Here is a 25673-nt window from a genome sequence, read left to right as displayed (position 1 = left end):
ATGATTATAATGAAGACAATTAGTATTTCTTACAGAAATACACAATATTAGCTGAGTATTTTAAACCTAAACGAAAGATTGAATATACAAGCCACAGTTTAATTTAAAGAAAAAACGAAACCCAACACCACTTGTTACAGGTGCTGATCTGTGGAAATTTTAAGGGAATGAAAATCAAACCTGGCTCTATGGGAAAGCCGTCTCCAGGGTATGATGTCAAGGTATAGTACCTCTGGTGAATCAATCTCTCTCTTGCATAATCACTTTCCATTAGAGAGGTTTGGAAGCTCTAACATGGGGTTATACCACGTACCATCACTCAGCAGTGAATGAAAGGGAAGAAATGCATGTTACTGTCCTAAACTGAGCATGCAAAACAAGCAATTGGCCTTCCCTGTTGCACCATCCTCACCAACATAGATGACAGCCCACTGCTAACTGGCAGAGAGATATCAAACGTTAAGGCAATGATAGAAATTAAATTCCTGCGTTAAGGAAGTGTGGGAGTGAATGTTGTTTCCTGGTGATAACAAAACTGCTGAAGCAGATTCTAGCACCAAATCAATTTATAATATGGGTTAAGATTTTAGTCTCTTTCAGATCTTAAGTTTTCCCACCCCATTACTTATGATGCTCCCTGGGGTCTTTCTAACTTCATTACATGTTTGCATAGTACTTGGCATTCCTCAGATAAAAGACAGTGCAAAGTATAGGGGATTAGTAATAATCTTACATTTCAGTTGTCAGACTCCCTACTGCTCCAAATCATTCCCGCCCCCCCCCCCCCCCAAAACCCCTGTGTATTTTAAATGCACACCAGGATTCTATAATCTTAACATAGTGCTTTTTAGTTTGGCTCTGAGATAATAAAACTGTGTTTTGTTTATTTTTAGATTATAGATGAAAACGGTAATATTCTGCCTCCTGGAAAAGAAGGAGATATTGCCATCAGAGTAAAACCTACAAGATCGCTTTTTCTTTTTACTCGCTATGCTGTAAGACTATTTCTACCGTTAAAGTAGATATCCTGTTAAATCTCTGTCACAAGGAACCTGATGCCTCATTTCATTTACATATACCCTGCTTACCGGTCTGAAAACCTGAGGGGAGGAAAGAGGGATTTCCATTTTTTTCCTGCAGATGCTTGGGCTACTTGTACAAACAATTATGTTTGATGAGATTGTCCTGCCTAACAAGTTAAAATCCACTTTCTTTTGATTGTTATTTCCTTAACAAACGGGAAACGTTTGACGGAGCCCCCTAATCCCAAAATACTCTTTGGCCGAAGGGCTAGAGCCCCCATCTGAGAAGGACACCATCTGAGAAAGGAACACCAAGCACACTGCCTAGAAGTCTTGCAGGAGCCAGTTGCATTGGCTGTAGAAAGACCGCTTATTAATTGCGCTGTGCTTGAGCCTAAACTTTTCTGGGGATGAAAAAAAAAAAATCTCAGGATAGAAGATGCTAGAAGTACAAAGGAAAAAAATTCAAGGGTAATCACCTAAAAGCAAATTCTCTGTTCCGCAGCCTACATATTTTTTGCAGCCTTCAGTGGTTCCTAAAGCCATAGGCATAATGTATTATGATTAAAATTTTAAGTCAGTCACAAGTAGTAAAACTTGATTCATTTATTGCAATTTATGAATTTTGTGTCTAGTTTTGTAGCTTAGTAACGCTGAATTAATAATTCTCTATTATTAATGTCCAACTTGAATCTGATGCACATGACCTCAGTATGGACCAGTCTGAAAAGCTGAAATTTTTGACTGTGCCATAATGGATATGCTAAATATGTTAGAATGCAATTTCATGTATTTTTCAGTTAGTTTTCATGTAAAATGTAATTTGATATTTCCTAGGATGATCCACAGAAAACAGAGGCAACAATACGTGGGGATTTTTATGTCACTGGAGACAGGGGGATTATGGATGAGGATGGATATTTCTGGTTTGTTGGAAGAGCTGATGATGTCATTAATTCTGCTGGGTAATTTAAGACTAATCAATAATAAATCATTAAACTTGAGTAACACAGATGATTTGGATGTCAAATTACATTCATGTGCTATCAAATACAACTAAAAGCCCTTTCTTCCATTTTAAAGATACCGTATTGGACCATTTGAAGTAGAAAGTGCCCTAGTAGAGCATCCTGCAGTGGTGGAGTCAGCAGTTGTCAGCAGTCCAGACCCTATCAGAGGAGAGGTAAACAAGTTAAACAAGCTTATATATTTAAATAGCTTTGTGCGTACCAGAGCTAATAAAGCCCAACTTCCAAGGGATTTATCTATCCAGGGATTTTTTTTTCTTTTTAAAATGAAAACTGAATAAATTCAACTCAGCATTTCTACTCATATCTGTCACTGCACAATCCAAAACTGACCAACGCAATTGCCCCAGATCCAATGTAACAAAAGCACCATTTGAAGCTTTCCCTGTCATTCAAATACTTAGTTTTTAATCTTTATTAAATTTATATCTTTATTAAATGCATATAAAATGCCTGCACAGTCCAGACCAATAGTGAGCACCCACAGACTTTGGCAAAGTTTTCTGTACCTGCCCTATACCTTACTCTTCAGTTTGTCAGCAAATGTTTTGTTAAAATTTTAAAGTTTCAAATCTTACTGTTGTGTAATACCATTTAATTGGCATTTAAACCATTGCTGCTGTAACTTCTTTAGGTAGTGAAAGCCTTTGTTGTTTTAACATCTGACTATGCTTCGCATGATCCAGAAAAAATGATGAAAGAGCTACAAGACCATGTTAAGAAAGTTACTGCTCCATACAAGTACCCTAGGAAGGTGAGTGCTCAAATACTTGAATAATTTTCACTACCGTGAAACAGTGGGTGTTAACGGTTATGTGGCTTATAAGCCTATGCCGCTGAGGTTTAGGAAAATTAATTTAGGTAAACGGTATCTTACTTCATATTGCAATTTCCTCCCTTCCCCAATAGATGGAGTTTGTTCAACAGTTGCCAAAGACTATTAGTGGGAAGATCAGAAGAAATGAACTGCGCCAGAAGGAGTGGAGAAAAGATTGAAGTACTTGTTGCTTTTTTATAGGGTTTTTTACAAAGTAAGATATTGCAGGTTTACACAGTAGCATAGAGTAAAACACATTATGCTACAGCTTTTGTAGTTTAGGTTTGAATAAATTTTTACCTGGTTCCCAGCATTTGGCTGTCCCAGGTGCTACACTATTAGCTAACAGTATAAAAGCAGACAGGCTGATACAAATGAAATCAGAAACTCATATAGTCAAGAGCACAACAGGTAATGTGCATTAAATGAAGGGTCACCAGCATTTTATCTTTATTGCTATTTAATTTAAAGGAGAAAAAACCACTAAGAGTTTAAGACAACACTGTTGCTTCAAGGATTACTTTTGAGAAGTGCAGCAACTTCTAAGTAAATTTTTAAAAGCTAGTTGTAATCATTACATGTATATTTAGAAAAAAGTGTAAATAAAATCTGTGTCATTAAAATGGTCTTTAAGGACTGGATTAGTAAGGAATTTAAAACATCTGCTCATACTTTAGCACTTAGGTTTATCTGTTCTCTCACACTTAATTAGCGAGGTACTTTGTGATATATTGATATTTTTGTATGCTTGAGCAATTTCCATTTCCAGCTACGTTAACCAAGCAACATCATTTTTGTCCCATTCTCAGAACATATATCTGACCTTGTTGACTGTCCTGATATTAAGGATGATCAACTTACTGAATTTAAGATTTGGACAAAAAAAATTACCAATTTTCAACTTCTCATGGAGGGTCTAAGACACAAACATTTTTTGTTGGAGGAATTGCCTAAATTACCAGCATAAGTTCCAAGAGAGGTCAAAGCATCTGCTTTCAGGGTGAGACCATTAGATTTCTCTTTTAGAAGCACATATTCCCACTTGAAGTATCCACAGCCTTTCTTATTATCTTCACGCTTGCCAACAGGACAACAGAAAAATGCTTTGCCATGATTTGGACCAGCATTTGACACATACAGTTTTTTAGCTCTTCGACCACAGTTACACAGAGGGGGAGTTGGGTTTCCATTTTTCATGGCTCTTACAGACTGATTCAAATTGACTGTGGAGTTCAGAATGGCAGGAGACACTCTGGGCACATTTGAACTTCTTAAAGGTAAGGAATGACCAAAAGATGCAGTTTTCTCTTGATATACAGCAAAAGACTGTTTTTTTGCTGGTGGGAACATTTTTGGACTAGTTAGCTTTCTTTTAGGAACCTCTGAAGAAGTAGAATAATTTCCAGTTAATGCTGATTGTGCTGAAATAGCATTTACCTTTGCAGATGGTAACTTAAAAGCTGAAAAATTTGAAGTCTGCCGTTGTACTGTTCCTACATTATAGATAGTAGTATCAGGACTTTTGTAAACAATAGATTTCAGAGGTTCCACAGGTACCATGGTTTTCTCCGAACTTTGGCTATCTGAACTCACCACAGCCAATTTTCTTGAAATTCTTTTCTCTTCAAGTACTGTTAAAATATCTGTACTTGAGTAATCTTTGAATTGAATGCAGTCTGAATTTTGTTCATATTGAGATTCTGGTATTAAAGCGACATCTTCCCAGTCAGTCAGCAGAGATAAGCAATCAGAACTAGTAGTTATATCCTCATTGGAGATATTAACAGAGGGGATGGTAGTGGAGACGAGCACTAGGCCTGATCCACGTACTGGAGGGCTATATCTGGCTGCACTCAGAGGTTGCCCATTGCTTGATCCTTGCTGAATGCCTGTTGACAGAGTACTGTGAGATTGCTGTGCCTGCTCAAGAAATCTGTCAGTAGATGCTGCTAAAGAGCTTTGGGCTTGAGTGTGTAACTCAGTCCTTGAGCTGCTGCTAGGTACAGCGTGGATGTCTGCAGAGGAATCCGTGCAAGTGGTCTGTTGTTCTTCAGTTTGTACATTAGAATTTATCTTAATTCCAGCAATACTGCTGTGGTTTTTCTCAGCCAGAGAGTTTGTTTTGCAAGTTCCATCTCTAGATGCTTCAGGTCTGCTGTTAATTCCCAATGGAGTCTTGTCAGTGAAGTTTATAGTCAGTGTTCTGGAAGTGAAATTATTCTTTGGATGTGTCTAGGGAATCCGCAAACAAAAGGAGATTTTGGAAAGTGAATACCCAGAAGTTTTAGGAATCAATGAACAAAATGAATAAGCGTATCAGCCTAGGGATGTTCTGTTTAATTCATAGTCAAGACTCTGGGTTTATTATTTGAATAGCTCACCTTCCATCTGCATTCCAGACTGCAAAGCAAGTAGAAGGGAAGATACGAAGAAGTTACTAACCTTATCCAAAGATTTAGTAACCTTCAGCACACATCCATCACAAATCAGCCTCCAGGCAAGACGGGCAGTATTCCGAGAATCATCCAACCCTTTAAAAAAGTATGGTTATATTAATTCTTCTTTTTAAACTACTACTGGGGATAGTTCTTATTGGAGGAAAAATGTCTTCTAGGTAAGCCTTACATAAATGACAGGGATTCATAGAACTCTGGCACATAGTTATCTAGTTCAAAAAAGGGAAGCAAAAGTAAAAAATTCCCTCTGCTGAAACATCTGAAGGACCAATCCATAGAGCTGAATATATATCCACAATTGTTTAAATCCTCGTTCTGTTTTAGTTATGTAAAAAAAATTCATATTGTGCTGGTGTTCTCTTACACTAATATGCTGTCCAGAGCTATTGGGTAAAATCAATTTTCCTTATCCTTCCTCTGCCTCTTTTGTTCTGCGCCCTAGCAATTCAGAAATTGATCTTGTTGAATAGGCACTCAATACCACTAGGAGAGATTTCAGAAATAAAGCATGAGGTTAGAAATTACGAACTCTGATCTTCAAAGCATCTACCTTTTCTTGTTTTGATATTTTTGTAGGACAGAACATGGCATGATATGGAAGTAACAGTCACTATTTAGAGTCATCACTAGCTGTGACTAGCTGCTTTAGTTTAGCTAACTAAAGCCAAATGGTGGCTATTTAGCTTTATGAAAAATATGTATATTAAAATGAGAATCATCATATCATACTTACCAGAATGTTCCCGTCCTGCAAAAGCTATCCCCAAATCCTGCAAAGCACCATTTAGCCCTTTAGGCTTCCTATTATAGAAGGCCTAAGGAAAAAAACACAGATGCTTAACATAAAGCATTTCAAAAGCTCTCCATAGTGAAGTGAAAACCATTTCAGAAATATCACCTTATGAATAATAAATCTCACAAGGCAATTGTGCATGTCAGGTATCTTCATTTTACAGTTGGGATAAATAACCATAAGACAGTAAGTGACTTGCCCTGTTACAAATTGGAATGGAAAGAGCCATGAATCCCTTTCTCTCAGTCTTAACTAACCAATTCTGTCTTCGCTCTGGAGTCATTAATTTGCACTTTATGGCTTACATTGGTGAAGGCCTTAACAGAGCAGCATTGAAGAATACAACTATATCTTGAGATGTTTAAACTTGCAAATTGCAAAGGCATGAGCATTAATATATTTGGCATAGGTATAAGTTATTTTTAAATGAGAAAAAGTAAGTATTGCTACTCACTCCCGTTATCTCATTTGATCACGAGAAAGGGGGAATATTCATGCTATTTATCTCTAGAGATCTAATTCCGCTACACAGGTTAAGAGCCTAAGCTCCAAGTGTCAGGGAAGGTAGACTCCTGGCTCTTTGAAAGCTTCCTTGACTACACAGGGGAAGGTACACTTAGCTGCTGTTAGCCCCCAAGTTAGAAATCTAACGTGGTATAGACTGTGTAATAAAATAATTCTTTTTATTTTTTATTTTAGTATTATTCATGCTGTTCAGAACATACTTTCTGGTCCAAGTACAGTTCACATGCTAGACCTTTAAGTACCTCTAAACAGATGGTGATGGCTATTTTTTTCACAGCTGTGTAAGGCAGCAATAAGAGCACACAAAACCAGGTAAGTTAGGAAGCAAACAGAACAAAAGATGTCAGGAAAGGAAAGGCAGCTCAAAAAATCCTCCTAGGATTATCATTCATTTATCATCAATCACACCAGGTTGTTTTCCTAGCATTAAGATTCCTATTAAAATTCATGCAGTTCTCAGGCATGCAATTTGTTACTGTGCAATAACGACGTGGAAAGAAAATAAAAGGGTTACTCTAGTCACTGGAAGATAGAATATTGGCTTGTAACCGCAGATAGTTAGCCTTTAAGATGATAATATGGGTATAAATGTTTCACAGTCTATTGATCTTCTCACCCTGTATGTTGCTTTGAGATCAATCCAGGAATTTAAAATGTCAGGTTTTCGCAGCTGCTTCCTTTTACACTCATACTGCAAACACACACCCAGGTCCCAGTCTGCACAGAAAAAAACCCACAAGTAATCCATTACTAAAGAACTGGCCTAAAACATACATAAACATGGCTTAAAATCTTCATAAAGGGACATACCATCAATGTACAAGTAGCCTCCTGTACTGCTGGACAGGAAGCATAGGCGAGCGGGCTTCATTAGCACAGGCCAATGAAATCTTTGTACATGAAAAGCACTAGGGTTGCTGCAGTGGGACATCGGGATAAGTGAATGCCTATTGTGAGTAAAGAATGACTTCACAATGGCTAATGACATCATTATATCATTTAGACACATTAAGAAATGTGTCACAGTTCACTATATGTGAAGCAGAAGAATGTAACCATGTCAGACCCTGGAGACAAAGACGTAGCGAACACATTCAGGATCCAAGGGTTTTAATATTTTCAGTCTTATCCCAATATTGCGCACCTTTAATACCTAATAACAGGATTTGGGCTCCCTAGAAGTTAAGCTACAATCTCACTAGCACCACCAAATGTTCATTTTTTATGTGTATTAATCTGTAGAAGCAGCAAATGGAAATTTTATTTACCTGTCCAAGTAACAAAAGTACATGGTTTTGCCTCTGAAGTAGAATGACTTGGAATATCTGAACTGAATATAATTTTCTTCTCCTTTTGTATCTTTTGGATCCATTTCAAAAATTGTGATAAACAAATGTTCAGAGGGACCCCTTCATCAACTTGATCCTTTATGAAACAGAGCAAGTATGCGTGTGTTAGTATGCACTGAAATTCATTTAAGATTTGTTTCTCTTTAGTTCTTTAAAGGCATGTTTAAAAAATAGTAAATATAACGGTTTAAAATAATACTAAATAGCAATTCTACCTGTGTTATGCCAGTTAATTCTGTACAAAATTGAGAGAGAATAGGATGCTCCTGGGGCTGGACATAGGTGTGGAATTCAGATTCAACCTCTCCCGTTGAAGTGTTTAACAGGACTGCTGGAAACTCAACTGCAGCAAAAACACAACGGGCAGAAAAAAAAGGGGGGGGGGGGGGGGGGGGGCGGGGCGGACACGGACACACGGCACACGGACACCAAACCACAAAGCCAGAAGGGTTAAAGCTGTTAACAGAAATTATTCCATTTGCTTTAAACTGGGGTTGAAATACCAGGGATTAGAAGGAACCTGATGTAATGAAGAGAATGTTCAAAGCCGCCTCCCCCAAAGGCCAGACCCCGCAGCCCGCCCCTCCCCGCAGCCCCCAAAGGCCAGACCCCGCAGCCCGCCCCTCCCCGCAGCCCCCAAAGGCCAGACCCCGCAGCCCGCCCCTCCCCGCAGCCCCCAAAGGCCAGACCCCGCAGCCCGCCCCTCCCCGCAGCCCCCAAAGGCCAGACCCCGCAGCCCGCCCCTCCCCGCACCCCACAAAGGCCAGACCCCGCACCCCCCACTCCAGGCAACCCCTCCCCTTCCCACGGCCCCCGCAGCCGGGCTGCTGCTTTTCGGTGTCCGCCCGGTCCCGCCGCACTCACTGATCTCGGGGCGACGCCGCCCCGCGTCCCGCCAGCACGTGGCCTCGAAGTCGAGGACGATCAGGTACGGGAACCGCTGCCGCTGCCCGACCCCCGCCGCCGCCGCCGCCCCCGCGCTGCTCCGCGCCAGCCCCAGCCGTCTGCGGACCGCAGCAGCACCGGCACCGCCTCAGCATCCTCCGCGCTGAGGGGGGCCCGCCTCACCCTGCCCCTCCGCGCCCGGGCGTTCCCGCCCCGGCACCCCCAGGGCCTCGCCCGCCCGGACACCGCCACCCCGGTCCCTTCACGGGCCCCAGTGGGGGGAATCCGGCCCCGCACCTGGCCAGGCGCTTGGTAGCCATCTCGGCCCTCAGACCCTGGACCACCGCCGGGCGGCCATTTCAAACCTCCCGCCGGCGGCAGCGGGGCCGCCCCCATCCGCGCTGTCGGCGATCGTCTGCTCTGGTCTCGCCCGCAGGCAGGCGCAGGTAGCCGCCTGCCGAGGCAGCGTGTTCCCCGGCGGATGGAGAGCCTGGAGTCGCTGAGGTGGGATCTGCGGCCGGGGTCCCTGCTCGGGGAGCCGGGGCAGGAGGGGGCGGCCGGGCTGCGGACCATCACCGTCCCGATGGGAGCGCCGGCGGCGGGCGGGGGCGGGCTGTCAGTCAGCCCGGACCGTCGCCCCGCTGTGAGGGGCCGTGGCGGCATCGGCCCGCGCCGCCCTGACCCCGCCGTGCTTCCTTCTAGGCCATGGCAAAGGCAAATGTCCGCCTGAACGGGTGCAAACGGCCCGCCGGAGCCGGTGAGGACGCGGGGGCCCGGGAGTCTGCTCGGAAGCGGAGGAAGGCGGATGGCGGCGGCCCTGAGGTGAGCGGCGGGGCGAGGAGGGGCTGCGGGCGCGCGGCGCGGGGCGTTTCCTCTTACAGCCGCCCTCGCGGTACGTTTGTTGCATCGCGTTGGGATGCTGGAAACTTGGCAAAAACGGGGCTTACTGGCAGTCTGGCTGGAGGGTTGGCTGAAGGTAATACCTACAGATGGTGCATTAGTTTCCGCTCCAATAATTTCTTGGAAATGAACTCGTTTTGAGTGTTAAGTATTTACATTAGGTATTTACATTTAGGGAATTTTGTCAGGAAATAAATACACTCTCCAGTATCACTTTCCTGAACAGAGTAGACCTCGACAGGAGCGTTGTGTCTGCTCCACACATTCACACCTTCATGATGCAAATCAACCCAAAGGTTGCACCTCATGGTAACACCTCACGCACCCAGGGTACAACTCACTCAGTGCCCAGTGTGGGACCAGAGTAAGCACGTCTGACCTGTGAGTTCAGTCTTAAAATTTGTACCAGATTAGAGACTGAAATTCCTGTGGTTTGCAGGTACCCTTTGCATGGTAAAATGAAATTTACGCTGTTTGCTTGGGGTTTTTTTGCAAAGCTCTAATTAGGCCGTATTGAAAACAACGGTGTCATTACTTGTCTAACTTAGTAGGAGAGATGAGGGACTAGCAATTACACCACCCTTTGTCATTATTACCAGATGATTCTTAACCACTTGAACCTCAAAGGCTGTAGCCTGTGATTAGCTTTCTTACCCTGTGACAAATGGCTTGAAAAGTGTACCAGCCCGATGCCATGTGGGCAGGCTCTGGCAAAACCAATGAGCACGAAGCTTGTTAGCATGGTGGGGAAAACACAACTTCTAGTCGTTGGTTATCCCGTGGGATTTGATGTTCGGTAATGTTCAATGGTCTTTTTTTTCTTTTCCCCTGTATGCTGTGATTCCATTTCATCACGTTAAAAATAAAAAGAGCACCTTTCACGTTTTTTACGGATCAAAGGAGTTCCATTGGAACTCCACATGGTCAGTGGAGGTCTCCAAAATCATTCATTTACTTGCTGATTAGCTTTTAGGAGAATTTTTGTGTTTAGGCTTAAAGAACTGTTGTGTTGAACTGTGTGTTGCAGCCTCCATCTCATCTACTGGATGCTTTCTTTGTGCGGTTTCCTTGGATTTTACTGAAACGTTTTTCTCTCCTGCAGGGGTCAGCAAACCCATCTGCCAAAACAGATCATGTCATGTCAATGAATGAAATGCGTTTCAGCAAAACCTTACATGAAGTGGCTACATATAGCACTTGTGTAAATGCCCAAAGCCCTACAGCAGCAAGTGGGTGAATGGGTTGAGAGAGCAGAACATTGTGTTGGCGAATCGAAACCTTTGTCTCCTTACTACATACATCTACTTACATTAATCTTCATTAAATAAATCTTTGAAGTTAGAGTACCTGGTTGACTGAAATATTGATAGTAAATTTAATACTAAAGCATGATTTGAAAGAAAACTTTTGCCTGTAATGAGTGGAGTTATTTTAAATGTAGTTGATTGTATCCAAATAGTAAGTACGTTTCTATATAGTTACCTTATAATTTCTATACACCATATAATTCACTTCATTTTCCATGAACTTGTGTGATTACATTAAATCTTTCTTTACTAGAATTTCCCTTTTTACAGGAAAAGTCACCTCGTTTGTCAGCAGCTTTATTTGGTGAGGACTGTGAAATCAGCCGTGACCAGCTGTATGAGTTGTTGAAGTATGCAGCTTTGGGAAAATGCCACAATGCAACACAGCCCAGGTATAACCCATTCATATTCAGGAATTGAACTAGTCGTATGTCCTCACATGTTGTGAAAACGTACCTAGAGGCATATTGGCCATGCTGGTTTTGGAATCCTTGCAATGCAGTTACCATAATGACAGCCTGTATTATGTAGATATAGTTGTTAGACTTGGCCAGAGACCAGAATTCCTCTTCTGACAAAAATTCTAGTATTTTGTAGTTATCAAAACCCAAACAATTCTGTGGAACAGAAGCAGCTTCGCACTTTGAGGAATGAAGTACCACGTTCAAAATATTAGCACAACACAAAAAAAATTAATGGGTTTCGTGTCAGATATAATTGAAACTGAATGTTCTAGAGTGTTTTGGGAAAAACATTTTAATCATTTTTCCCTTTTTCAGGGCAACTTCTCATCAGTGGAAGGGAAAGGGTGTATAACCTCAGCAAAAATATGGTGAAATATAATGAATCTTGAAATGAAACTCAAGGCAAAATGATCCCAATTTAGGTTTTTAGTACTGAATAGAAAATTATTTTGTTAAACTTTTTTTGATGCATTAATTCACTAGACAGCATGACTACAAGTGAAGTTATTCATGTATTCACATTCTGATGCATATAAATGAGGTGGAATGTCTTGAAATGGTACTGCAGCAGAATTTTGTTGTAGCTTATTCTGTCTCCTGTATTGTGTTGCTTCCAGGAATATGTGGCTGTTTGAGATAAGCTATAAAGCCTCTTCTCATTGAAGTCATTTGGCACTTTGCCATTCACTGATTTAAAAGCTGGGCTGGTTCCAAGTTTGTTTTTAAGAGGGCTTGATAATTGTTTTGCTTTGATTTTTTTTCTTTTTTTTTTAACTGCAGCTGGTGCCATATTTATCACCAAAGCCACCTGGCTGGGGTTGTGGTTATTGTTCTGCATGAAATGAGCCAACTCCATTTCTACAAATTCTATTTGCAGTTTAAACACCTCAGAAAACTGTTCCGGCATGTAAGTCACCAAACTGTTCTTCCAGTCCTGAAGCCATGTCCCAGGGATTAATCACTGTGGTGAAATTATTGCCTTTTCTGATAGGAAGTGGCCAGCTTTGGCTCTCAAAGCAAGCTAATGAGCAGATCTATTTGTAGCCATTGTCAGCTCAGAACAAAAGCCAAGGCTTTGATATTAGACAAGTTTTCAAGACTTAAATCTTTAAAGCCTTACTAGGTGAAACTTGTATTGATGTTTCAGTCTTCTGACTATTATGCTTCCTGCATCTTCAGGATGCCAATGAGATTAAAAACATCTCAGTTAATTTGATATTTACTCTGAGTGAGTGAGGAGACTCTTGGTAAAGTTACACTATTTCCACTGGTTGAGAAATCTCACTTTTACTATTTGCACTTTATGTCAAGTTTCTCCCATCTCCCTAAAAGATTGTTAAAAGAATTATTTTAATTTTCTGTGTTATAAGCAACATTTTTGAAGGAAGGAAGGAAGAAAGAAGCACTTAGGTTGAGACTTCTAGAGAATTCTCCCTGAACTGCAGCAAATGCAAATCACAACTTAAAGCAAGTTCCAGACTTTCCAGTTATTTTCTGTCAAAGAAAGTCTTGAGATTTGCCTTCTTGATCATATCAGGCAAGGCAAATCTGTCCCTTAGTACTAAGAATCCTATGTCATCTGTCATTAAAACAGGTTTGGTTTGTGCTGGAGTTTTTTTCTTCCTTGGGAAAACACTGAATGTATTTCCACTACTCCTTTATCCATCGTCCTCTGAATTTGGCTGGTTTGGGGATCAAGAAACATCTCATTTGCTTGGTATTTCTGCTTCTGTTTCAAAGTCTCTAACATATCTCTTTTTTTTTTTTCAGAGATTCACATTAACCCCTTCTGCCAACTTCCTAGCCAGCCTGTATGGAGAAGGAGCAAACCTGAAACCTCAAAACACTGCACAAGGTATCTTCTTGGCTTTGCATCATCTCTTTCAACCACAGTTGATTCACTTTCAACAGTAATTTATGACTTTGCATTCTGTACAGTCCCAGCATGCTGCTATGGTAGACTTGTTTGCGAAGGAAAACGTACAACGGCTGAAACCATGAGACTAGTTACCCTAGCTAGTTTAGTAACTCTCCATTGGGCTTATTGTCACAAGTAAACGCAAAAAGCAGAAAGTTTTTAACACGTTTAATCCAAAATTCTGATGCTTTGTTACCTGTTTTGTGATTATTTTACTCTAACATGTATCTAATAAAAGCTACAGAGCTATAAAGTAGATTCAAGCTAAGTATTTACTAATTTCTGCTTAGTTTTCTTTGTTATACTGAGCAGCGAATCCACGTAAAGAATGGGTGTGTTGACAACTGATTTCCTTTTTTTAGACTCTTTGTAGAGGTGATTGTAACCCATCAGGCTTGTACAAAACCTGCAAGAGACTACAATACAAACTTCACTGAAATTGTTAGAAGTGTAACAAAGAATCTTGAATTCAAGTCCTAAATGGGAGAATGAGCAACTGTTACTTTCAGTGTATTGACAAAGTCCTCTAGCATCCTGACTGTAAACCTACTGCACAGTCACAGATCCAAGATGTCAGGTCTGTTTTTCTTTTAAGAGCAATCTGCAGAGAATCACTTACAGGATAATTTAACTTTATACCGCTCTGGATTCTGGCATCAGTTGAGTGCTTGCTTCTTTGTGAGCCACACTTAGAGCACATTTTCTTATGATCATACTTACAGGAAAGAATTTCACAGAGGTGGTAGGGAAAAAAAGATAACTTCTTTTACAGCTGGCATGAAGTAACAGATGATTATGTTGTCATGCTTACGGAGCAAGTTTGTTGTCTCTGTTTCTGAAAGGAATGTAAGACAGAGACTTGTAATGTGACTTGCTTCTGAATCAGCCAGCAGTGTCAGTAGCTGAACTGGGAAAAGATTCAAGTGTCCCGAATATCAAGTATATTTTATATATATGTATATATTATATACACTGTATACATTATTTATAGTACTTTGTGTATATAATTATCTACATATAATGTAGATAGTGTGTACATATACACACACAATAAATGAGATATAATCTGGAGATATATATATAAAAATTAGAGAGAAGGATAAAAATAAACTGGAGATGGATAGATAGACAGACAGATAGTCTGTCTATGTCTATCTGTCTCTCTCTATAAATATCTAAATCTCCAGTTTATTGTTCCAGGTAGTGTTTTGCTTTGAAATGGCATAGCCTTTTCGTGTTAAAACTGACTGACTGCAGAAAACTGACTGCAGGTAGGGAGTGCTATCTAAGCTTGACAGATGCTCCTGTATTTTCCAGGTTTGACTTCTACTAGCAGTGAATGTATTCCAGAAATCTCAGATTTGGAATGTGATCCCATCATTCGGAAATACGGAGAGAAAAAGCAAGGCCTTACTAGCTATACTCTAACTTTAGAAGAGCAGAAAAAAAATGACTATCCCATAAAAGGTTGGGTTTTGAGGGCTTTTGTTTGGTTGGGTTTTTTATTTGTTTGTTTTTTGGGGGTTGGGTTTTTTGGTTTGTTTTTGGGTTTTTTTTTGACAGTGATATGTTTGGTCATATAAGATATGCAATGAGTTTTAGAAGACAGAGGTCTGTTTCTTTTTCATGGGATTTTTTTCATTCTAGGCTCCCCTGGATGTAAGGGCTTTGTAGATACAGAGTGTGATCAGCAGAGGACGGACAGCAGCCCCCTCTTTGGTCTGGATTGTGAAATGGTAAAAATAAATGCGTATGGCCTTAGAAAATATAGTCAAGCAACCAAACTTCTACCAGCTATTCCAAAGTGAGCCAAGCACACTGTGTATTTGCTAAACCATTTCTGTTATATTAATATCTGCTGCCAGTCCTTTCATTGATGGTACCAGTGCTAATACAGCCATGGGAGGGATTCAGGAAGTGGATCTGGTGACAAGACAGAAATACTACCTTGAGCAGTGCAGCAGAGAGCTCAGTTCTGTGCTGGCTGTCAGAGCAGTAGCTGGATCTGCCAGGCCCATCAGCAATGCTGCAGTAACTCCTGAGACTCCTGTGGAACTCCTCCTCCCTGCCCTCCCCAAGGTTTGGGATAGGAAAGATACTTCCCTATCACACATCTTTCCTTTAGCTATCACACTTCTGGCAGCATGCTGCGGTGAAGATTCCTCCTTTAGTGCAGTTTTGAACTTGCGGAGATGCTTATTTGGCATCAGCATTGAGTAGCTAACAAGACAACCTGGGCTTTCCTTTAAGTTGTACATCATCTGGGGTGAAGATGCTTTCAGTGACAGCTCTGCAGTGCAGAGTACAGACTGATTCTGAGAAATCAGCACTTCTTCATCATGATTTTCTTTGTGTTGTGCTTGACTGTGTGTTTGCTGTGCTTATGGTGGGCATCTAACAATTAAAAGGAAGCATGCTACAGTATAAAACTACTAGCTATGAGCGGTAGATCTCTAAGTTGAGTAGCTACTTAAGTAGTGATGTTGGCTGCAGCCAAAGCAGATATTAGCGAAGGTTTTTGAGTGGCAGCATCATGCTGATTCAACAACTGCCTCTGCTTCTTCCTGACAGTGCCTGACTGCAAAAGGGAACGAAGTCACTCGTGTCTCTTTGGTGGATGCGCAGGGTCAATGCCTCTTGAATGAACTAGTCAAACCTGAAAGCACAATAGTGAACTACCGCACCAGGTGACTTGCACATAAGTTTCTTATCTCTTCATCTTTAAGAGCTGCAACCCTTTCAAATTAAACCTGTTACACAGAACCTTTCAGAAGGCTTTGGTTTGCACAGATGTCTACTGCATTTTACTTGGTGTTAAGAATACAGTTCTTGCTATGTGATTAGAGTAACCGACATTATGTACACACTCTGCTACATAGTGCCCGTGTGGCTAGGCACACATGCCAGCTTTCACACACCTCTAGGGCTGGGCTCAGGATTATAACAAAAGCTGGCAAAACTCGAGCCTTATCTTCTCCAAAACTTTGCCTGGCTTTATGTGGGAGGTGACGTGCCAATCCCCTTGGGTTATGTGGAAGCGTCTCCTCCACCACTGATCTTGCAGTATTTCCCTACCTGTGCTGATGCTAGGAACTGCATCACTTAAGAATAAATTATACTTACACTTTTGAAACAGACATGATAACATTCATAGCACTTTAATATACCTGCAGTATGTCCTCTTATGTTGGAACAGAAAGCAGCAAATAGCATTCTGTCATTAGTTACACTGAGTTCATATTTTACATGCCGTGCTTGTAATGTTGTTCAGTAGGTGCTGTTACTAATGTGTCGCTTTTACCTCATCCAACTTCTGTTTTGAAGATTCTCAGGAATCACAAAGAAAATGCTTCTTCCAGTGAATACAAGACTGCCAGACATCCAAACCAGACTAAAAAAATTGCTTCCCCATGATGCAGTATTGGTGGGTCATTCTCTAAATGCTGATCTTCAGGCTTTGGAAGTGAGTATGCCTTTAAGAATATTTTTCCCAACCCTGAGATACTCGTTTCAGACCTGAAAACTCTAAACAATTCCTCTTTTTTATTAGTGAACACTTGCTAATTGCGTTTTGTTATGAATAACTTTGTGTCTGTAAGGATTTAAAACATAAAGACTCTCCTTACATCTATAAAACTTGCAAAGGGGCTATTCAGACCCCAAAAGGAAGGGACTAGTCTGTCCAGACATAGATACAGTTGCAACAGAAGCTTTACCTCTCTGCTTCAGCCAGGTGCTTTTGATAGCTCTCTCATAGGAAGAACTTAAGTCCTTCCTATATTTAATTTACCCAACCTAAAATGCTTGAATCATAATTAATCTTTCTAACCCAAGCTAGGTCTTCCCAATAGAGTGTTAGAAAGGAGAGTTGGGCTTGTTTCATTATTGCCATCTGCTCTCTTGTTGTGGACCAGTTATCTATCAGTGAGAAACTGGCATCTGAAATGAAAAGGCACAGGCACAGATAACAATGGAGTTACTGCTCAATTCTATATGGCTGTTCTTAAATTAAACTGGTGATGTTTTCTTTCCTCCAGATGATCCACCCCAGTGTTATTGATACTTCATTGCTTTTTGCCAGAAATGAAGGTCGAAGATTTAAGCTAAAGTTTCTAGCCAAAGCTGTTTTAGGGTAAGATCGTTACTGTATTGTTATGGGCAATATTAGAAACTGTCATGGAGGGGGTTGTAGCGTCTTGCCCTTCCACTAGTAGCATCAGAATATTTTTTTTTTTTTTCACTAAAACTCAAAAGAAAGGAGCAGGCTGTGAAAATAGACACGGTAAAGAGGAATTTACAGCCTGCTTGAAACATGAGGCAGCATAATAAATTGGCTTGTCTTTGAGCAAGCAGGGATGCTGTGACCCAACCAGATCTGAGTCCTCACAAAACTAGCTTTTCTGCAGGTCTGTAGCAGTACCAGTGTACTGAATTGTAGAGCAACAAAGACACTCTGGCTCACACAAATGAGATCCATTGCAGTTAGCAAGAAAGAAAGGTTAATGTATGCAAGTATAGTTTACTGACTTAAATCGTATTCCTCAGTGCACTAGCTACCACTGGATAGTATGCCATAGCGATACAGTTCTCACCATTCATATAGTGAATATTAACATTCTGCAGCGCCAAACTTCACTGAATTGGTAGTTGCCTCCCTGTCTGTGTGGAAACTGAGAGTTCGGTCATTGGTCAAGGAGGAAGTAAAATTAAAAGTCATGCATCAGTGTACCAAGTATTAGTACTGCTTCTGACAAACCTGGTAAACAGTGTTTTGCTCAACATTGCAAAAATATTTCTTGCAGTAACTTTGGGGAATATTTCACAAGAATGCTGCTGCACAGAACTGAAATCCTTTTTGGAGGGGGGGGAAGCTATTTTTCATGAGAAGGAACAAGTTTAGAAAAGACAGGATGTTGTTCAGTGTGGAAAAACAGATAACCTGCCTGTACATCTAATTTTGATGCCCTAGGAAGGAGATTCAGTGTGAACAGAAGCTTGGGCATGATCCTGCAGAAGATGCTAGAGCTGCATTGGAATTGGCTCAATTTTTTATTGAGCAAGGACCAGCAAAGGTAGTTATAATCTAATTAAGATTTCTGTCCTAATTGCAGAATGTGTAAGTTGTGCTTATGAAGGAAAAAACTGCAACAAAATGCACCCAAAACATTCCTGCCTATCCTCTTGTTGATTTAAAAGAGAAAATGGAGCAGTGATAGAGGACTCAATTTTGACAGCTTGTTACTTTGAGCATATAGCCAGGTATCTTAATAATCTGGAGCATTACCAGTGTTTTAGTACTCAAACACTGCAGTGAATCAGCATTGCTGCTGATCTTGAAAGAGGGGCATTGAGTAAAGGATTGATCCACTTTCAGCCTATAGGAATGCCTGTCATTTTTCCAGATGAAAGAAGGGAGAGACCTTGTTGTTGTGGTAGTGATTCAGCTGGTTTTATGAGTCTCTTGCTTGTGTCGTTGATTTCTGAGAGAACTTTTTTGGAAATGAGTGCTAGTTGATGCTGTGAGCACTGGATGCTTGAAAATGACAACAGAAAATAATAAGGCAAGAAATCCATGCCTGTGTTCTTCACTGCTGTGGCATATGCCTAGGTGACTCATAGAGAAAGCACATGCTTTTTGGTTAGCTACAATTAGCTGAGATGAAAGCCAACGACTAATGTTTTCCTTCCCCAAGGTAGCAGAACTAAACTTGGAGAAGCTTCTGACAACTGAAAAACTGGCTGAGGTCTCACAGAACAAAGCTGCATTACAGCCACAAGGATGTAGGGTCCAGAAACAGTTGAATGAGCCTCTACATTTACCCAAAACATGGTAATAAGACTCTCAAATATGCACATTTTTCCTTCAGTTGAATCCTCAGTAAAATCAAAGTGCGCTATGTTTTTCAGAAGCAACCAGGATCTTCAAAGAGACACAAATAATTGTAGCATAGCACTGAAAAACTTTCAGAAGTGGTATCTTAAATTTCACAAAGCATTTTCTAGGCTTCTTTTGATGTTGAGGACAAGAATATTCTTTCAGATTTCTTTAATGAACGGTATCATTTTTCTCTGACAGGCACTTCTTGAAAGCTTTTTAATTCAGTAAGTACTGTGATTCACAGCTTTCCTCTCTCTGCTAGTTTTTTAGACTGCTTGCAGGTGACTGGCCAAAAACCCCTCCTTTTGGGCAGACAGGAACTAGACTCTTCTGGCCCATGTCAGAGTAACCCAAGCACTTCAAACAAACAGGTGAATGGACTTAGAGTGGGTTGGTCTAAGCAAGCATCAAAGTAGTTCAAAGTTCTTCTTGTTCTGGGGGTGGGTAGATAAGTCCTATTTTAAAAAGCTGACTGACAGTACTGTTAACAGTAGTGTTAATACCAGGTTAGCTAAATCCATTTTAACATTTTGGAAATAAGCTTTGATCCTCTGCATCCTCTCATGACTCATTAAAGAAAAATTTCTGCCTGAGGGTTTCCTTGGACAATAATGAAAATTAAAGTCAGGAATTAAGTTCAATGGCTTTGCTTCTGATCTTTTCAGTAGAATTGTCTTGTACCTCTTTGTGCCTTGTACACTCTTTTCCCTCCAGATTCTTCAGAGAGCCTTAGAAGATGTTCCCCTGTCCACATTCAGTATCATTCAGTTCAGTTTGGGTCCAGAGTACATTGCATCTCACCTCCTTGCTGGGCTTTGTGAAAAGGTACTATTTTTTTTGAGAATAGTCTTCATTGCTGAGCTTGGAAAGAGATGTTAATCTGTGGCCACCAAGTAGTTAGCGCCTTTGCTTTGTGAAGTTCCTTCTCTAATCCGTGTTCCTACAGGTGAGAAGCAAGCTGACTGACATGCTGACAATTTACGCAGGTCCTTTTGAAGAAAGCTTTTGCCTGAAGTCTGTGAAAAAAGAATTTGGGAGGTGTGGCCCAATCCAGTCTCTTACAGTGGTAACTGAAACATACCAGGTGAGGAGCACTCAAAGCATTAAGTTTGCTGACAGGGATGGAAGGCCCAAGTAGTCTCTTGGAAAGATATGGAGTAGGACCACTGAAATACCAATTAGTCTGGTTGGGCTTCTTTTTTTCTGGTGGTTTAGTCATCAGCTACAACAATTCAGGGTATCTAAAAGCTGCTCCACACAATGACAAGAACAAACACAGCTCATGTGGTGTAACTGTACTGTTCAAGCCAGAGGACTTTGAGCACTGGAGAAACTGAGGTGATTTTTTTTGTCCCTCTTGAGAGAACTGATAGGCTAAGGCCTTTAATGCCAAAAAAAGGTCATTATTAACTGCCGACTTAATTGAAGGTTGTTTTTAACAGCTGCAGTATATGGAGTGTTACATATATTACCCCCAAACCTTTTTATATTCTGTTTTTTAAAAGAAAACACAACTTTATTGAGACCTGACTTTTAAAAGGGAGGGCTCATGTGTCTTAGTGATAAGCCTGAAGTATCTTACCATTCTGTTTCAAGCCATACGTCTGCATCCAATACGAAGTGCTGGAAGCTGCCCAGCTTGCTGTAGAAAGCCTAAATGGAGCTGAGGTAGCAGGATCCTACATTAAGGTAAACAATGCAAATAGCAAAAGCCTACGTTATGCTGAGGACAGGAACAGCATCCAATATACCTCGTTTAACATCTACTCCCAGCATAGTGTCTGGGCAAATGCTGGCTGGTTGTGCTGTTACCATCTCCCTGTCCCTGGACAATTTAAGGCCACTGGCAGAAAGTAAATGGTTATAGCCCACTTTTTTACTTTCTGCCTGTCAGCAGAAGGGCGGGATTAGAAAGCATTCTGACCTCCAACCGCATCTTTAAGAGGAAGAGCCAAGTAACAGTGTCTTAAAATTCCATATACAAACTATGGCAGTCTTAATAGTGTTATAGTGTTGTTATAGTGTTTCTGCATCACAAACATGATCTCTCTCTTCCTTTTTTATGACTAATTTAGCCTTCATTAGTCGTATATTTTTTTTCAGTGGAGAGGAAAATAGCTTGTCAACTTTTGGTAATGGGAGAAAATAGCTTAAAATAGAAGCTCAGAACACAGAACTGCTTGGGCTGATGTGCTGTGTTTGTTCCTGCTGAACCCACCCCAGGTCCAGAGACCTGTTGCTGCAGCAATGCTGGACTGTGATGTTTTGATAAGGGAACTAGAACTGGATGTAGAAAATGAAGGTGTGATTTATGTGGCTGGTCTAAAGAAGTCATTAACAGAGACAGACTTGCAAGAAGAATTCAGCCAGTTGAAAGACCTGGAAACACTGTTCCTGCCAAAGGATCTCCAGAGTGGAAAGCACAGGAACTGCTGTTTCCTCAGTAAGTAGCTTCACATAGAGCCTGCATATTTCCTTCAAGCACATTCAGCAGCCCTTGGGACTTTGCACAGACACAGCAAAAGCTACTGAAACTCATGTATGCTCAAAGTGATGGTATTTTAAATACTCAATACTCAGTGACAGCATGTGTTGTTTGGAAGAGCAGTTTACAGTTAAATATTTAAAAGGGAAAAAACCAAAACAAAATCTGCCTCAAAAATAAAATAAAAAAAAAGATGATCTTTACTTAGAGAAGTTCCAGGATAGTTCATTGGCTCCAGTACCTCAGCATGGGGGCTGGCTGCTGCGCAGCTTCACACAGACAGGTAATGACCACTAAAAAGGTGAGAACAACTGTGTGAGTGCTGTTGCAGTTAACTGGCATTTCTATAGTCTGATATTTACCTGTAGCAAGATGAGGATCTGCTTGCTGCAGTGATTTCAGTTTCTCATCTCCCTCCTGCCCTACACCTTTATCCCTGCCCCACAGGTACCAAGGACCATCACTGCCAAAGCATGTGTCCCTTCTCTTTGTTTTTCAGAATTCCAGAAATCACAGAGTGCTGTGGATGCCCTTGACGTTATAAATGGATGGACCATGAAGGGCAGTAAACTAAGAAGTAGGAACGCTCTTGCTTCAGGTCACCTCTGCAGATGGATCTGGCAAATGAATCACAGCAATGGGAAGCAAGGAGGAGACATCTCATATAAGAAAATGGGGCCACTGTCAGACTCGGTGAGTTTAAGGCTATGCTGATGTTTGTTGCAGTTAGTGAGGCGGTACCACCCTGGGAACCAGGAGTGATAACTTTGAGCAGACTTGAGTGCAGAGCTGTATGTAACAGAGGGTCTCCTTGTGCTGGAGCAGAGAGGCTGCCAAGGATCAGTTCCCACATGGCAGTTTGGAGAGGTAATATGATGTGAGATAATGGGATGTTTGCAGGATACTGTATAACCTTAAAAAAAAAAAACCCAAACCACACCCACACAGCAGAGCTGCTCAGGGCAGTGAGTGATGCTACACAGGAACTGAAGCTTACCACTTGAGAACAGACAGAGCGATGTGCAGGTGTAGCAAGTGGTATGGGAGTCAGAGGGAGAAATGACTAGTGGTATAGCCCTACATGAAAGAGCAGCTCTAGGTGCAGCTCATTTTACAGGAGGAAGCTGTAGTGCCATTTGAATAGGGCATGTAGTTCTCCCTGCAGCTGAGCCATTGCACTGCCAAGTGCCAGCAACAGAATCACTGCTGTCCTCACCCTGACACTGCTTGAGGGTCAGTCTTGCCACATACAATTTTGTGATTGCTACAGATCTGCCGATGAATTACGGACTTTAATACTTATATTCTGTTATGCAGGAGCAGGATCTAACGAAAAAGGTGAAGAAGTTAGACCAGCATATCAAAAAGCTTTATAGATGTCTGCAAAGTAACACCCTGTGCATTGTTCTCTTTCCTGGAGCAAACAGGTAACGTGCCACCTATTTTTGCAAAGAGCCAAGAAAAATACATAGATAAAAATATTTGGCTATTAAAAACTAAACGCTGCACAAGGAAGTGAAAGCCTGAGAGAAGGCCAGAAGAAGCTGTAGTACTTATTCAGGCTGGCTTTCATGTTACGCCAATAAAACCTGAACAGTAGCTTCTGCCTATAAGCCATGCCTGCTCCAGAACAAGCACAAGTGCTGAAACCACTTCTGTAGCTGATGGTCTGGATTAGCAAGGCTGAAGTACACAATGTTGGTTATACAGTTACTCTCAGTTCACTTCCCCTGTTGGAAGCTTCATCCCTATTGACAGCAAGGTAAGTTTTACGTGCCCATGAAAGAATTGAGCAGAGTTTCCTCTGCTCGGCAGCCAGTTTTTGGGCTGATTTTGGTGTGGGGTGTGTTTGTGGTTTTTTTAACGCCACCTAACTGCTGCAGCCAAGGCACCATCTACCAGCTGTTGCATAGTACCCCGACATCCATGCTTCAGCCATAGCTGATCAAGGAGTTGGTTCATGCCCTCATTCTTATGTGAGGGACACAACTGGGGGTTTAAAAAACAAACAAACAAAAAAAAAAGCACAAAAAAAACACCACACCAACCCACTACTTTCACTGAGTCCTTAAGCTGTCATAGGAAAGGGCAAGTCCTAGTGTTGAGTTGGGCTTCAGCACTAATATCAGGGATGCTTCCAGATGGGGTGGGCTTCCTGTATTTAAGATCCCAGGGCCTGAACTGCCATAGTCATTCACTGCTTAATTATTAACAAGAAAGGTTAAATCTTTCCCAGGCAAGGCCCTAGTTACTGAGTATATATGTATTTCAACAACCGGCTTTCTGTTCTCTCACTGTGTCACTGTTCAGACAGTCAAATAAAGGTCACATGTACCCTTGCTTTTCTTCGCTTTCCCTTCTTTTGAAGGGGTACCTTTCCTTGTGGATACAGAATACATGCCCTGAAATAGAAGCAGGGAGACAGAGCTGCTCGGCAGCATCTCTTCTGCCTGGCTAGGCAGCCAGGCCAGGTTCCCCCCTCTCACTTGCAAAGCTTCTTGAGAAGAGTCATGGTGCTGTGTTACCCTCTGCACCAAACAGTGTCCCTCAAAGGGAGATGCATCCCAAGCCAAGAGTATATTTAGGCTTAATGCCAGCGACAAACAGTTCCAGCAAAGTTGCATGCCAAGGGCTGTTCTTGGCATGAGCTGCCCTCATTTTTCAGTTTCTAAAAATAATTTTTAAAAAAATTTTTTACTCACTTGTCTTAAGTAATGCTCATTAAGCTGGGTTACCCATCCTCCCACACACCACCACCACCCCCCCCCCCCGAACAGGAGCATACGAAATGAGACAGCAGCAATTCCTACCTTGTTAGCGAAGTGCTGATTGCATGTAGCCGTGTGTAAATGGTTTCTTGCACAAGCTGAGTCTCAAATACTGCCTCAGATTAAAGTGTCCATGGGGAGGGGGTGGCCTGAACTGAGGGCTAACCTCTGCAGGCAGTTTAGCAGTGCATGTGGTCCTTCGATCATCTGCTGCCGCCTTCTGGGCTATAACTGAGTCAGTTTTTAAATTTCTGAGCATTTTCCTCTTTTCTACCCCACTGTGTCACCTCAGTTACTAGCATGCCAGCCCCACTGGAAAGGTTTGAGGCGAGGATGGCTGTGGCGTTACCATCCACACCGTGTGTCTTCTGCAGCAGATTAATTGGTCTCAGGTCCCAATTTGCTTTTCAAGGCCGTCTCAAACTGGCCTCGCTTAGCACAAGCTTGCCTGTTGTCTTGCATCACTGAGGGGTATGAATCCCACTAGCAGAACAGGTGGATTCAGGAGTTTGCATCCACAAGGAGCCTAGAGAAGCCCAAAAAGCCTGGGCTCACATCTCAGGCTGCTGAGTGGGTTGGAAGGGAGCTCCATCCCAGGCTTGGAAGAGGTTTCTTGCCACATGAGGCTCCTGTATTAGTTTCCCAGAGGGCTGACAGTCCAGAGGAGGCTTCTTGATTAAAAAGAATGCCAAGTAATTGTTGGTGGGGGAAAAGAAAAAAAACAAACAAACCCACACCCACAACAGTTTTTTCAGTCTGCTGACCCTGGGGGCTGCAGGCTTCTCACTACTAGACTTGCAAGCTTATGTGCATGAAGGCTACCCTGAGCAGAAATAACACACCTCTTGTTTACATTGCAGCATGCACGGATCACAGTCTGGCCTTGGTCTGATGGGAATAAAAGATGACGGAGGGAGGAGTGCTTGTTGAACTGCCAAGTTTTTAAGCAAAGTCTTTTGTTAAGATATTTTTAATTACTTCAAATATTGATGTCTTTGTCAAAATCTCTTACCATAAGAACAATAGGCTTTCACTCTGTATCTTTCACAAAGTCTAAAAATAAAAGCTATTCAAAACA

The 25673-nt window shown here is 41.6% G+C and overlaps 3 protein-coding genes across 9 annotated transcripts in view; 2 read left to right on the top strand and 1 right to left on the bottom strand.

Annotated features, from left to right (window-relative positions):
• LOC104039755 (acyl-CoA synthetase medium chain family member 3) overlaps positions 1 to 5734 on the top strand; it is a 16549-nt gene extending 10815 nt beyond the window's left edge. For all 5 annotated transcript variants that reach the window (XM_064461762.1, XM_064461761.1, XM_064461764.1 and 2 more), the window contains 6 exons: positions 141 to 221; positions 894 to 995; positions 1860 to 1987; positions 2106 to 2205; positions 2685 to 2804; positions 2960 to 5734. In XM_064461762.1, coding sequence (XP_064317832.1) covers positions 141 to 221; positions 894 to 995; positions 1860 to 1987; positions 2106 to 2205; positions 2685 to 2804; positions 2960 to 3046 — 618 coding nt within the window. In that variant the 3' untranslated portion in view covers positions 3047 to 5734. The remainder of the gene's footprint in view (positions 1 to 140; positions 222 to 893; positions 996 to 1859; positions 1988 to 2105; positions 2206 to 2684; positions 2805 to 2959) is intronic.
• On the bottom strand, positions 2023 to 9582 carry ERI2 (ERI1 exoribonuclease family member 2). The gene is made up of 8 exons (XM_064461759.1): positions 9173 to 9582; positions 8855 to 8994; positions 8206 to 8333; positions 7910 to 8066; positions 7258 to 7358; positions 6057 to 6138; positions 5310 to 5398; positions 2023 to 5099 (listed from the first exon to the last, which is right to left on the bottom strand). Exons 1-8 carry the CDS (start codon positions 9193 to 9195, stop codon positions 3765 to 3767), a joined length of 2055 nt encoding a protein of 684 aa, XP_064317829.1. The 5' UTR covers positions 9196 to 9582; the 3' UTR covers positions 2023 to 3764.
• REXO5 (RNA exonuclease 5) lies at positions 8841 to 25673 on the top strand. 3 transcript variants are annotated; one of them, XM_064461756.1, is made up of 20 exons: positions 8841 to 8918; positions 9578 to 9697; positions 11353 to 11474; positions 12327 to 12453; positions 13317 to 13401; positions 14782 to 14931; positions 15112 to 15200; positions 16036 to 16151; positions 16789 to 16927; positions 17502 to 17596; positions 18434 to 18536; positions 19158 to 19294; positions 19605 to 19713; positions 20057 to 20167; positions 20289 to 20426; positions 20939 to 21031; positions 21566 to 21785; positions 22327 to 22520; positions 23145 to 23254; positions 25456 to 25673. In XM_064461756.1, exons 2-20 carry the CDS (start codon positions 9581 to 9583, stop codon positions 25523 to 25525), a joined length of 2325 nt encoding a protein of 774 aa, XP_064317826.1. In that variant the 5' UTR covers positions 8841 to 8918; positions 9578 to 9580; the 3' UTR covers positions 25526 to 25673. The 3 variants fall into 3 exon arrangements, with proteins under 3 accessions (XP_064317826.1, XP_064317825.1, XP_064317827.1); XM_064461755.1 differs by lacking the exon at positions 8841 to 8918 and adding an exon at positions 9272 to 9379; XM_064461757.1 differs by lacking the exons at positions 8841 to 8918; positions 9578 to 9697; positions 11353 to 11474; positions 12327 to 12453; positions 13317 to 13401 and adding an exon at positions 13834 to 14041.

This window comes from Phalacrocorax carbo, chromosome 10 (assembly GCF_963921805.1).
Source record: "Phalacrocorax carbo chromosome 10, bPhaCar2.1, whole genome shotgun sequence".
NCBI classification, from domain to species: Eukaryota; Metazoa; Chordata; class Aves; order Suliformes; family Phalacrocoracidae; genus Phalacrocorax; species Phalacrocorax carbo.
Note: the sequence above shows the minus strand (reverse complement) of the source record. Positions and strands in the feature narration are given on the sequence as shown.